This window comes from Passer montanus, unplaced genomic scaffold (genome assembly GCF_014805655.1).
Source record: "Passer montanus isolate IOZ18808 unplaced genomic scaffold, ASM1480565v1 scaffold48, whole genome shotgun sequence".
Classification (NCBI taxonomy): Eukaryota; Metazoa; Chordata; class Aves; order Passeriformes; family Passeridae; genus Passer; species Passer montanus.
The window spans coordinates 5,317,019-5,329,564 of NW_024369707.1; the positions used below are offsets into that span (position 1 = coordinate 5,317,019).

General features: G+C 44.7%; 1 protein-coding gene across 1 annotated transcript; it reads right to left on the minus strand.

Moving 5' to 3' along the window:
- Window positions 1–9,068: 9,068 nt before the first annotated feature.
- KCNE4 (potassium voltage-gated channel subfamily E regulatory subunit 4) lies at window positions 9,069–12,118 on the minus strand. The gene is made up of 2 exons (XM_039722323.1): window positions 11,983–12,118; window positions 9,069–11,574 (listed from the first exon to the last, which is right to left on the minus strand). The coding sequence occupies exon 2, from the start codon at window positions 11,546–11,548 to the stop codon at window positions 11,057–11,059; it is 492 nt and encodes a 163-aa protein (XP_039578257.1). The 5' UTR covers window positions 11,549–11,574; window positions 11,983–12,118; the 3' UTR covers window positions 9,069–11,056.
- Between the last annotated feature and the right edge of the window lie 428 nt (window positions 12,119–12,546).

The window sequence follows — 12,546 nt, forward strand, 5'->3', positions numbered from 1 at the left end:
TTGGCACATTCTCACCAGCCTGCTCAGGGATGTGGATGCTCTCAGCTAATGGGGCCTGACAGGCTGAGCAACCAGAGACATTACTCAGGCTGGGATGTGTAATTAAACCATAAAGTGTGTCCTGACACTGCTACTGAGGACTAATCACAGGCCTTGGGGGATGAGAGAGCATAAAGTTGCAAGCAGCAGCATCTGAGAGGTGTGATTAAGGAGGAACTCACAGGGCTTGTTATTCCTCTGGTTAGCCTGGTGCTGATGGACCAGGGCAGGGAATTCTCACAGAACTCTTTCAGAGATTCCCCTGTGGGGCTGCTATGGGACTGCAAAGGTACTGGTTTGGGTTGTGTTCCACAGAGACCTCTCAGAGATGCCCCATGGGGCTCAAGCCCTCTGCAGCCCCTCTCTGGGCTGCATGCCACTTGCTGCCCTTGCTTGGAGGCAGGACCTGACAGCTTCTTCTGAGAGTCAATCAGTGTAATTAAGAGATTTTTTTCAACAGCTTCCAGTTGCTCCATGCACACAAATAAACAGCCAGAGGGCTGCACAGAAACACTGTGTTAAGGCAATTGTGTGGCCATAGCTCATGTCTGCCCCATCTCTGCAACAGCTTTCACCACCCCTGGCAGACTCAACCCCCACAGCAGGTGGAAGGGGGAGTTGGGGCACCCCAGGTGCCAGCTTGCCCCATGAGTCCAGAGCTGTGTGTCAGGGCAGCCTGTTCCCTGTGCAGCTGAGCCAGGGCACAGTGGGCAGAAAAATGCAAAACAAGCATCTATGAAGAGCAGGTTAAAAGCAGGCTGTGAGTTAACCTGCTCTCAGGCACATCTGTGACTGAAGGTGAGAAACCTGGTGTGAATTAGACCAAAAACCCCAAAAGACTCAGAGCAAAGAGACCCCACTGACATGCCTGGAAACCTAGAGGATCCAGGGCCACTGGAGCTCTTTTGAGGTCATTTACAGGGGAACCCCACTGGTGCAAGGAGCCAAGAGCAAACCTGCACCTTTAGTGGGTTGAGAAGAAATATGGAAAGCTAAAGAAACAGGACTTATTTTAATACTTCAATTTTACTTCTACTGCTGCCATTTTGTTGCAAAAGTTTCCTACCTTCTTGGGCAGCTCCTCACAGATCTGACTTCTCAGCACAGCCAACAAACTCCATCCTCCCTTCTCAATCAGCCAACCTACTCTTTTGCAATACCTATCCTAATTGGCTCTAGCTGTGGCCTATTAAGGGCAGGCCTGTTCCTAATGCTTGATAATTAGCACAGCTGTAACTCCTTAGGGATGAGATTACCTTCATCACTATCTCTATTTTCCTACATTGCACCCATCCCCATTGTACTGTGGTAGACAGAAAGTGACCCATGGTGCTGAGGAAGACAGGGGAGCCCATGGAAACTGAAGCACTGGGGGAAAGTGCTGGATCAAAGCAAATTATGTTATGTGTGAGGATGAGCTGTCCTAACAAATCTTCAGAGCTGCTTTTTTAAACCTTCACCAAAGGAACCCGTTCTCTAAGCCAGCTGTGTTTTTACAGCTCCAGCATTCCCTGTTTGGCTCTGTCTGGGCTTTAACATGCAGATCCCATGGCAGCATAGGGACAGAGGGAACTTCAGCCAATTTTCATTAATCAGGGGAACGGTTGCAGTAATTGTCCATGTTCTGCTAACCTCACAATGCCTGACATAATTATGAAGCCATTATTTCCACACACAGAATATATCACCCCTGATGGATCTTGTGAAAGGGATGAGGGGCAAAAAAGGGCTGAGGGCTGTAGCTGACATTAGAGCAGGGTGCTCTCTGCACTGGGCCACAGCTCAGCTGGTAACTTGCAGCCCAGCCTTTCCCTAGGGCTTGGTAGCACAGTCACTTTTATGGAGCCATGCTCAAATGGAACAGTTTGGCCTTCAGAAGCAACAATAGCTTACGTGCAGGACTCCCTAAAAGCACAGGTCCCTGGAGAGGAGCATGAGGATGTCTACAGGAATGAGCTGGCTGTGGCCCGGAGCAGCCGAGCGGGATCCTGTAATCCCTTACAGACCAAAGAGAGGAGTTAATCATTTTCCAGGCAGTGCTTCAAATTGGATCACTAGGGATATCTGTGAGGATTCCAAAAGCAATGTTCCTGATGGTCATTAATGTGCTCCCAGTGACGTACAAGACGCACATGCACACCAACAAAGCAGAAGTTAGCCTGGAAAAAACCCGGCTCATGTGAAAAGGTGCACTTACAGTAAATTTCATTGCAAGGGACTCATTCATTGCCAGCACTATATGGCAATTATTGCTATTACTAAATAATGACTCCCACTGCCCTTCCACGTGTGCTCCCAGCAAGGGGTGAGGGAGCGGGATGCAGGGCATGTGTACAGCCCAGCTTCCAGCCTTGAAAGCTCCAAGGGGCCACGCTCTGTTTCCATAACACTTTTTACATGCTTACTTTTATGGGTCTCTTGATGACAATCTAAATCCTGCCTGTTCTTCAATAAACCATTAATCTTCCAGATAGAGTTCAGGGAAGTTGCTGTGTAGCAATAAAATGCATGTTTCCAGAGCCCAGAGGGAACAAAAAGGAAAAACCCCACCAATGTGAAAGGGACAGACATTGTTTCTGAAAGACAAATTCCTAGCTTGCAGGGGTTGGGGGGCATGTAGGGTTATCTCCCCAAACCCTGCCTGGAACCTGTCCCTCCCCTCACCACACGCTGATGCCACTTCGAGTGTAACATCTGTGAGAAGATCCATCCTCCAACATCACCATCAGTGTAAAAAAGGAGCTGCTGGCCCCTCTACCTCCCATCCTCATGGCCCAGAAGCCTTTTGTGAAGGGTGCCAGCTGGGACTGTGCTTTACTGAGCAGATAGCAGCTGAGGAGTGTCAGTGATCATCACTGCCCCTGCTAGGTCTGCCTTGGAGGTCGGTGGGGAGAAGGCTCCACCATTCCCCACCGAGCCACTTCAGCAGCTACCCCACATCACCCACTTTACATTCTGCTTTTGCAGAATGAAGCGTAAAATATCTCCTCTTTGTCTTCAAATGACTTCCTGCAGTGTGCTGAGGAAACCAGCCTCACAGAGCCAGTGGCACAAAAGCCACCAAGCCCCCACACCAAGGTTGGTCACTCCTGTCCTGGGTTTGCATTTGAACTGGTGACCCGCTGCAGAAGTCACAAATTCTGTGCCCCACGTTATAACAGGAGAAATGAACACAATCCCTTGTGCTTCCAGGCCCTATAAAATTGATGGTAACCATATGTCAGTGTGTGTAGCTGGTAGGAAAGCACGTACTGCACTACTCAAAAGAGATGGTAGCAGTCAGCATTAAAGAGTGCCAAGGCATAGAAAAAAATCAGGTTCAACCTGACTTAAGTGCCTTAAGCTGTGCCTTTAATGCAGTAAAGAAAAAGAAGGCAAGGATAGGCCTGAAAAAATAATTTCCCTGGGCTATGGTCCTTTAGAAAAAATGGTAGAAAAGGAAGAAAAAAGAGGCACATCAAGAACACACATACAGATATAAGTACAATTATTGGTCTCTCCCAGTTCAAACTGACACATCTCTCAACAGAAAAAGAGGGAAAATCACTGTCTGTCTAGACATCATAAATAAATAAATACAAGGACTCAGATAGTCTATTACTATTACCCTCAACTCCTGGGTTTCTGATATTTCCCTGGCACACATGTATATCACAAATATTCCTATACAGGACACTTTTAGTCTCAAAGCTCTGTCCATTCTACATGAATGTTTTGTACTCTTCACATGAATATCATGTTCTTGTTGTTCCTGATGATAGTACTTCACAAGACAAACTAAAGGTCATGGAAGAGAAGTTGTGGAAAAATTCTTTTTAATGACAGAACAAATTCTGGGATATGTTGAATGCTCGTCATGAGTTTTATTAGGAAACTAATGCATAATGTACTGTGTAAATGTTTACACAAGCAGTAAGTAAAGTACCTATAGACGACCTGAAGAAATAAAAGCCTTGAGCAGACACCTCTAAAGCAGCATTTTACTTGCCACTGCAGCATGATGAAGGTCAGCCCTTTCAGCAGGCATTTGCACCTCTCTGCAGAAGTGAGCTGCATGATTATTTTAATCTGGTCTTGAATTCTTGATGAATACAGGAGAAAAAAAAAATCTTTACAGTGAGCATTCATCTGAGATACACGTCCTGGCCAAAGAGCAGCTAATTAGATATGACTAAAGTTAATTATGATTAACACTGAGCAGACAGACCCTGAGAAATAGAATATGACAGGGCTCTTGCTGCTGTTTCCTCCAGTGGAGGCACAATGAGCTGTTTCTCAGTAAACAGGGGTAGGTGCTACCATCACATCAGCCACTGGCCTCAGGGTCATTTCTTAGATAACACTCACCCCTGTAAGCAAAGCCAACAGCATCCTTTGGAGTAAAATCCTGTGCAGCTGATGAAAATTAACCCATCTGCCCTCCCTGCACATCCCCCAAATTTCCACAGTGCTCTCATGCACTGCTGAGTGAGGAAAAGTCAGATCTGGAGAAATGTCCCGGTGGTGCTTGGGCTTTCAGCAGTGCCAGCACTGCTCTGTGCAGTGCCAGGATGTCTGTGCAGTGCCAGCACTGCTCTGTTTGTGCAGTGCCAGGAGTGCTGCCTGTTTGCCAGTGCAGGGGCAGCACAGAGCCTGCAGGCTGGGGAGCAACCTCTGACCCTCAGTGGCTGCTGCTGCTGACAGGACTGGCAGCTGCAATGGGTCCTTTTGTAGCATCAGGTGTTTGTAAGGAAAACAGTGGCATGGATCTAATGTTAAAGCATTCACAGAGGCACCACAGGAGCTCTTCTGTGTTGTGTTCAAGGCAGCCTGTGTGCCTATGCTCAAAGCAGCTCTGTCACTCCATACCTATTGTTAAAAAATAAGAGCAGCATCGGTTTTTCTCTTCCCCTCTCTTCCCTTACAGGAAACCTTGTTCAATCAGTTTATCCTGATCTGAGGAAGGAGAAGGAGGATGTACATCTTTAGAGGTACACAGTTTATATTTCCTCCTGAGGAGAAGGAAAGAGTGAGTTTTTGTGCATTGGCTAGGGTGGAATTCAAAACCGCTTGCCTGTCTCACATCCTCTCACCTGCAGTGTTTAGCTGATGTTTTTATTGCTGGGATGAGACACAGCTGTCCCAGGGATGGCTAGGCTGGGGACCAGCCCCACAGCAGGCTGCTCCAGGTCCAGCATTCATAGGTAAGCTGCAGGGCCTGGAGGCATCACAGGATAGATCCATGTAAACAGCTGGAGTTCACACAAGAGGAAATTCTTTAACTGGTTCCTCCTCTAAGGACGAAAACAACCCTTCTGCCTTCTCATTTTCCATCAGAGCTCACCACTCTGAAATTGTCAGAGTAGTTACCTTCACATCAGCCTTAGGCAGGGAAGGTGTGCTCTCCTTTAAAATTTATAAAAGGGAGTCTTAGCCAAAGCAAGTAAGTACCACAGTGAACCTCGAGCTGAATGGGGAGCTGAATTTAGTCTCCCATATCCCAGAACTACTGCCCTGCTCTCCAGCTACCAACAAAGCAAGAATCCCTGTTACACAGCTCCTGAGGAGGGATAAGATGAAAATTCCAAGTACTAGAAACTGGCATTTGGTGCCAGTGGGTACTGTTGCATAAGGAGGGCAAAAAAAAATTGTTGTTCCTAAGTAAGCATAAGTTTTGTATTTATACCATATCCTTCATGTAAAATTCACAAGCCTTTCATTTCTATCAGAAACATCTCATATTTTCACAGACAGCAATATAAGCAGCTTCATACAGTAATCAGGAGAAGCACAGGCCAGTTGAACAGATTACAGAGAGACAGAGCTGGGAACACAGTCTGTAATGCATCATCCAATTGCCTTTATTAACCTTTTTTAATCACTTATTTGTGTGGCAAAAGCCTCAGTCTAACCTGACCTAACACAAACTAGAACCTTACCCAAACCAAACCAAATTAAACTTTGAAAAAGTGGTGCTCATGAGTTTTTGATTATTTTCTGTTGCTTTCCTGTTGCAAAGGTTTTGTACCTTCTTGGTGATATCTCACGGGCAGCTCCTCACAGCACTGACTCCTTCTCAGCACAGCCAACAAACTCCATCTCACCTCTCGACCCATCAACCTGCTCTTTTATAATACCCCTCTTAATTGGATCCAGCTGTGGCCTATTAAGGGCAGGCTTGTTCTTAATGCTTGATAATTGGCACAGCTGTAACTCCTTAGGGGTGAGATTACCTTCACCACTGTCTCTAGTCTCCTACCTTCTATCTATCCACAATTTTCCATTTTCTTGCCTGGTTGAGCTGGTTACAGAAGTGTCAATGCACTAAGAAGGCTGTACACAGTAGGACCTGCAGAGATGTATGAAAATTGAAAAAAGACAGAAGTAAATCAACCAAATACACAGAGGCAAATATGATCAGTGCATGAAAACCAATAGCCTAAACAATTTTACTAATTTTTTTTGTCTCTTAGATCCAACTGTTAACTCAGGAAGAAATCATCTTCCCACTAGGACAAGATCTTAAAAGATTATAACATGACTATGGTAAGTCAACAAACACAGGAGAGCATGATCCAGCTTTGTCACAATTGCACCTGGCACATCAAACTATTCTGTGCTGCACCCACTCTGAGCACCTCTGAGAATGCTCATTTTTAGTGTGGTAGGGACTCCTTTCCACCTAAAATTTTTATGAAAATTAAAGGCAGATGTTTTACCTCTTGGTTGAAATGGCTGCAATAAAAGCATGGTCTTCCTTGGGGACCTGTGTGCCCCTTTCCTCAAGCAGTAGACATACCCTTGTCCAGCATCATGCACTGAGGGCCTAGAAACAGAAATTACTCAGAATTTACTCATTTCCTTCCTTCCCAACTCTTTGAGAACCGATTTGGTTATTGGTGTGAAGGTGGGCACTTGTCTGAGAAAGGGCCAGATCCAGGGAACACTCTGTGACAGGGCCAGGCTAAGGAGCGCAGTTTTGCAGTGAGTTGTAGCACATGAGGCTCCTGGCCTTGGCCCCATGTGTGACCTGTGCTCTGGTCCTGGGTAAGTGGATTCTCTCATTAACCTTCCTTCTCTGGTTAGCTCTGCCCTGGGCTAGAGCACAGCCGTGCTGGGAGATCCTGTGCCTGGGGAAGAGACAGGTTCTGCACTCCCCTTCATTTATTCAGCAGGTTCAGCCTGAATGAGTGAGCTCACAGGTGTGTGTGAACCTGATGCACTGGCAGGATTTAGGACAGGTCCCATCACAGATCCCAGCGTGGCATCCTTAAGAGCTGGCATTTCTATTTGCAGCAGGTCCTGGAGCCAGCCCATGGACACAGGCCACATGTGGCCATCTTCTCCTTTTCCCTCAATGGGGGTATGTGTTGACTTCTGCAGCAAATGTATGAGGTATAGCACTGCCAAGAAACGGGAGCCTAATTGCTGTGTTCTTTTAAAGAAGAATGCATTTTTTGAAAAATCACCTAGATTTAGTCAAATTACAGTCAATTATCATGGCCTTCAAGCCAAGACCTATTAGCTCTGAATCTAACTTAACTCAGTTACTGAAGCACACTGGAAATGTCATTCATTTTGGAAAAAAACAATATTATTACATTTTACTCCTTAGTAGTCAAAAGGATTTTGAAACAAGATTAATGGGAGCAATTTTTTTCCTTCTACCTGTAGCTTTTGAAGATTAGTAGCACTTCTTTTATTTTGGAATAATAGCTACCTGGCAGACTAGGGTCACTGGGCTGTGTTCAAGGCATCATTGCATCCACTTGCACATGCGTCTATAGCCAAAATAGATTTTTGCTGCTTTTTTTTTCCCCGAAATGTCATCAACGTACTGATTTGGACAAAGACAAATGCCTTAGGACAAAGGCAAATACATTCAAAACTATCTACATGCTTTCTCCAACCCCACAACCCCAGCTCCATCACAATCTGCAAGAAGGTGGCCACATTTTTGTGTTCAGTAGCTCTTTTTGGTGTAAATAGGCCCCAAAGCAGGCAGTGATTCCCTTTACAGCAGCTCAATTTAAAACAAGAAACTTCTGGAATCAGCTACCTTTTTGATCCGTGCAGCAGAGCTGTAATTTCCATTTGGTTCTGTTTTTCCTCCTTATCACCAGTGCTGTCAGAATTCATTCTTGATTCACTGCTGTGGCACTGGAAGCCCTGAAACCCCGAGGCAGCAGTGGGTGAACGTGGAGATGTTTGGGCTGAGCCGCTGTCCCAGGACACCGCGGCTGGCCCGGAGAGCCCACGGCTGCAGGCAAACATTGCCTTGCTCATGGGTGGTTTCAGGTCCTCAGGAGCTCGTGACCAGGCCCCAGAATTATTTAATGGAGCCTGTTTTGTGGGAAAATGAGCAGACATAACTTTTTAGCAATCTGGTTTTTGAAACAACCTTGAATTACCCCATGCATGCAGATCCTCACCAGCGCTGGTGAATCTGTACATGTAACTCAACAGATTTTGGGAAGTTCAAAGTTGCCTCTAAACATTTATCCCCTTCTTAGGGAGGCAGATTCTGAAAACCTCCTCTCTACATAATACTGGGAATGACAGAGCAGCACTGAGACCCAGGGTCAAAGCTTGTGACAAAGCCAGCTGTGTGCCATGGCCATGCAGTGGAAATCCAGTGCTCTGTGTCAGATACTTGTCCATAACCTCAACCCTAGCCCACTCAATTTAATGCACAGCAAACCTAACTCTGAAACTCAAAATGCAGACATCTCCAGAAGCAACGCAAGTTTCCATAGCAGTTTTGCCAGCCTCCCCAGCATCCCCAGGTCTTAGCAGAAGGGTATCCCTGTGGTCCTGCTGGCACACACTCACGACCTGAGCGTGCTGCCCAACAGCCAACAGGGACCAAAGGTGGATTGGGAGCACCTGGCCCAGCCCTGCGGCCAGCCCTGTACTGTAAAGCTCAAGGAATCATTTCAAAAAGAGGCTTAGAGAAGGAATTGTGCCCAGTCTTGTTACTGGAAACCTATTTGACGTAGTGAACAAACATGGAGACTTTTCCAGGAAATGTGTTTCTTTATTTAAATAAAATTAGTGCCAGTAGAAACAATAAACTTTAAATACATGAGACAATTATATACAACCCGATGTTAGGAATTATATACATCAGTTTTTTACACATACAAATACATTTATACCAAAAGTAAAGGACGAAGGAGAAAGCAATGGAAAATGTGACAACTTGTACATGTCAGTCTCATTTGGAAAGTTTCAGGATTCAAGTGATTCCAGGCAAAGTGCCAAACTTAATTTGGCTCCTTTCAAACTTAAAACAGCCCCTTTTAGAGTAAATCTACCAAAAAGCTTTATATGGTCTGATCCAAAGTTCAGTGAAGCCGATGGAAAAACTCCCGCCGCCTCCAGCCTGCCCCAGTCGGGTCCTTTCGGAGCACAATGGAGCCTTTGTTCTGCTGTGCTCAGATCCCTGATCCTGCATCCCATTAACCCTCCGAGCCTCCCCAGCAGCACAGCACAGCACACCCTGGCTTCAGTTCATTCCTGCCCTTCTGCATTCATGGTTCTCGAGCTGTCCCTCAAGCTCTAATGCCAGTGGATAAATCACAGAGCTATTTTAGTGCAGGAAATACGTGGAGACATTTGGCAAATATTTTGCTGTGCAATGCTTTAGATTCAGGCTCTTCAGCCCTCATGCTTCGAAACTAATCAAAACACTGTAATAAGTTATTATAAAATATAAGGTATGCTTGAAATATTAATTTTCTTCTTTGTATTAATTTTTATTTCTTGTAAAAGTGCAATAATTTAGCAACAAATTTCATGAGCATTTGAAAAATGTCACAGTACCATTAAACTGGGGGAGGGGGAAGTCTGTGGTGGTTTTAAAAAGTAGTTACTAACAGCTTTATAGAAATGCATGTGTAACATGCGAGTTGATTTAAAAAAAGATGTAACACAATGCTTACCTACACTGGCTTAAATAGAGCAGAAAGTCTAGGTTCTTTAATGATGTAGATGGGTACAATTTTACTCACCTCAAATAGAGAATTTAACTCCAACAGATAAGCACAAAATCTTGTGATGGTCCCTGACTCAGCTGAGGATTTCAGTGGGGCCAGGAATTCACCCTTGCAAGGTTAAATTCCATTCAGAATTCCACTATTTTTCAAGGGGGCGTAACAGAGCAACATCTGTTTGAGTCTTTCTACGTCTTACAGCCTGTAACAAAGATCTTTTAACATCTCCTTTAACTTACAGATCTTTGCCTTTAGTGACCAAATGCACGCATCTTTTAAAAATACAAAAGTGAAAAACGAAAGCAGCTTTCCTGTTAGTAACTCAGTCCCAGGCTGGATTGCAGCAGAAGGTGGTGAACCTGACCCAGCCAGTGAATGTATAACTTCAGCAAAGACATGGAGAAGTGTCATGGGTCTGGAGCCAGCCTCTACAAACTGCACAGGAACTCAGTGCCTCTTTTTTTCTGCCCTGTCTTTTGTTCCTTCTGTACCTAAAGCCAGTCTCCAGCCAATGCTGCAATCTCCCTTCAAGTACAGCATCAAAAAATTTTCAGCTTTTGAGGCCTCATTGAGCAAATGTGCTGCTGGCTGTGGTTTGTCATAAGAAAAACACATTAAGAGTATTTCTAGTCTATCACAGCTTTGTGTGAATGAGCGTTACCCATCATCTTTAAGAACCAGGCACTTGCATGAGGGTAACTTCCCCAAACATTTCCCAGATATTTACAGAATTCTGAAATATGCAGAGACATGCCAGTAATAATTACCTCATTAGAAAATACATATATATTCACCACGTTCTTAGCTTTCATAGTAAGAAATAATAATGGAAAAATTCAAATTAAGCAACCCAATTATGTGCAAGTTACACTCTGAAGTTGGGTACCACTGCTTCCTTGTCCTGCCAGCTCTCAGGAACACCTTGGGCCCAGGAGCACAGATACCTGTTCAGAGTTCATTGGAGAGCAGAAAAGCAGAGCCACAAGTTCTTAGTGGGAGCTCCACTCACGCTTTGGCAGCTGATCAGGGGAGCCCTGCAAGTGCTAGGAGTTCTTCTGGAGGTTTTCCACAGAGCCCTCGCTGCTCTCGTTGAGGGGCGTTTCTGACACTTCCCCCAGCTCAGTATCCAGCACTTCCTCCTGGATGGTGAAGTGCACATCTGGGGAGGAGGACTCGGAGCTCATGCTGCTGCCTTCCATGGAGCAGATGGCACAGGACAGGGATGGCACCATGCTCTCCTGCAGCATGTTCAGCATCGTGGGGATCTGCACGGATTTCAGCCCTGCTATGGTTGGTAGAGGCTTCACAGCTTCCCCCCACTCTCTCTCCTCGTCTTTGTAGAGCAGAAGCAAATTGGATGACTTCTCTTTTCTTTTGGATTTCATGTAGCCAAGCATTATTCCTATCAGGAAGATCCCGTAGAAAGACATGACAATCAGAATGTAAAAATACTCGTTGCTGTTGTTCTTCTCTGTGCCGGGGGATTCAGCATCAAGCATAGCTTGGGTCACATTTGCATGGTCCATCTTCAGCATGGAAAGAGTTTTACCAGAGCTAAAGCCTAGAGGAGAATGCAAATGGATATGTAAGATCAAACTTCAGAGCAAAGGTGTAAAAGAAACACATGGAAAAATGTTACCCCAAACTCTTCCTCATTCCTTGTAATTGTAAGCTTGCAAACCCCACACCTGATTCAAGCTCTCATAGCTAGGTATAATAAACCTCTGCATGAGTACTGTAGGTGAATGAACTCTTATTCAGATACAGAAAACATTAAAGGAAAGAAAACATAATATCTTGAATTATAAAACCCCAATCTATATGATTAAAAAAAGAAAACTATATAGAAATTCTCTGCTAGGCACTTATAGTTTTGTGTTACTTGATCATGTTTCCATGGTGGGGGAAAGTTAGAACTATTATTTTGTTCAGTGATGCAGGGAAAAAAAATAATCAAAAAGCAACTTACGGCGGTATGCAAATAATTCCTCCTTTTGCAAAGCTCAAGAGACCTTTCCTCCACCAAATGCCGGGTGTTCTGAAAACTTTCCTCTGCTGCAGTTGGAATAAATAGCTCTCAAGAAATGTTTCATCACGTGTTTTAGAGGCACAGTTTATAATAGTTTTGTGTTGGAGTCAACAGATGAACTTGAAGGATTGCAGTTCAACCCACTGAACTCTTAACAGCTGTGAAAAGAAAAAGAGTTGGGAATTCAGATTTTACTCTTTCCTAACCAGTTCCACACTGGCTCTATCAGCTTGTGAATCTGTTTCTCTAACATCCCAGTTGCTAAATCTGACCTCTTACCCTGAGAGCTGCTACACAGAATGGAAAACCTGCAGATTGTTATTCTGTGTTTGTCATAACATATAGAAAAATATACATGTGCATTTTATATTAGACACTACCAAGTTATTTACATGTCTGCTATACAGAGTCTTCTCTAAAGAGACAGAGGAGGAAACAAGTTATTTTCTTTGGTCAGGACTAGAGATAAAGCTTTAGAAAGCGTGTGCAGAACAAAGTGGTGAC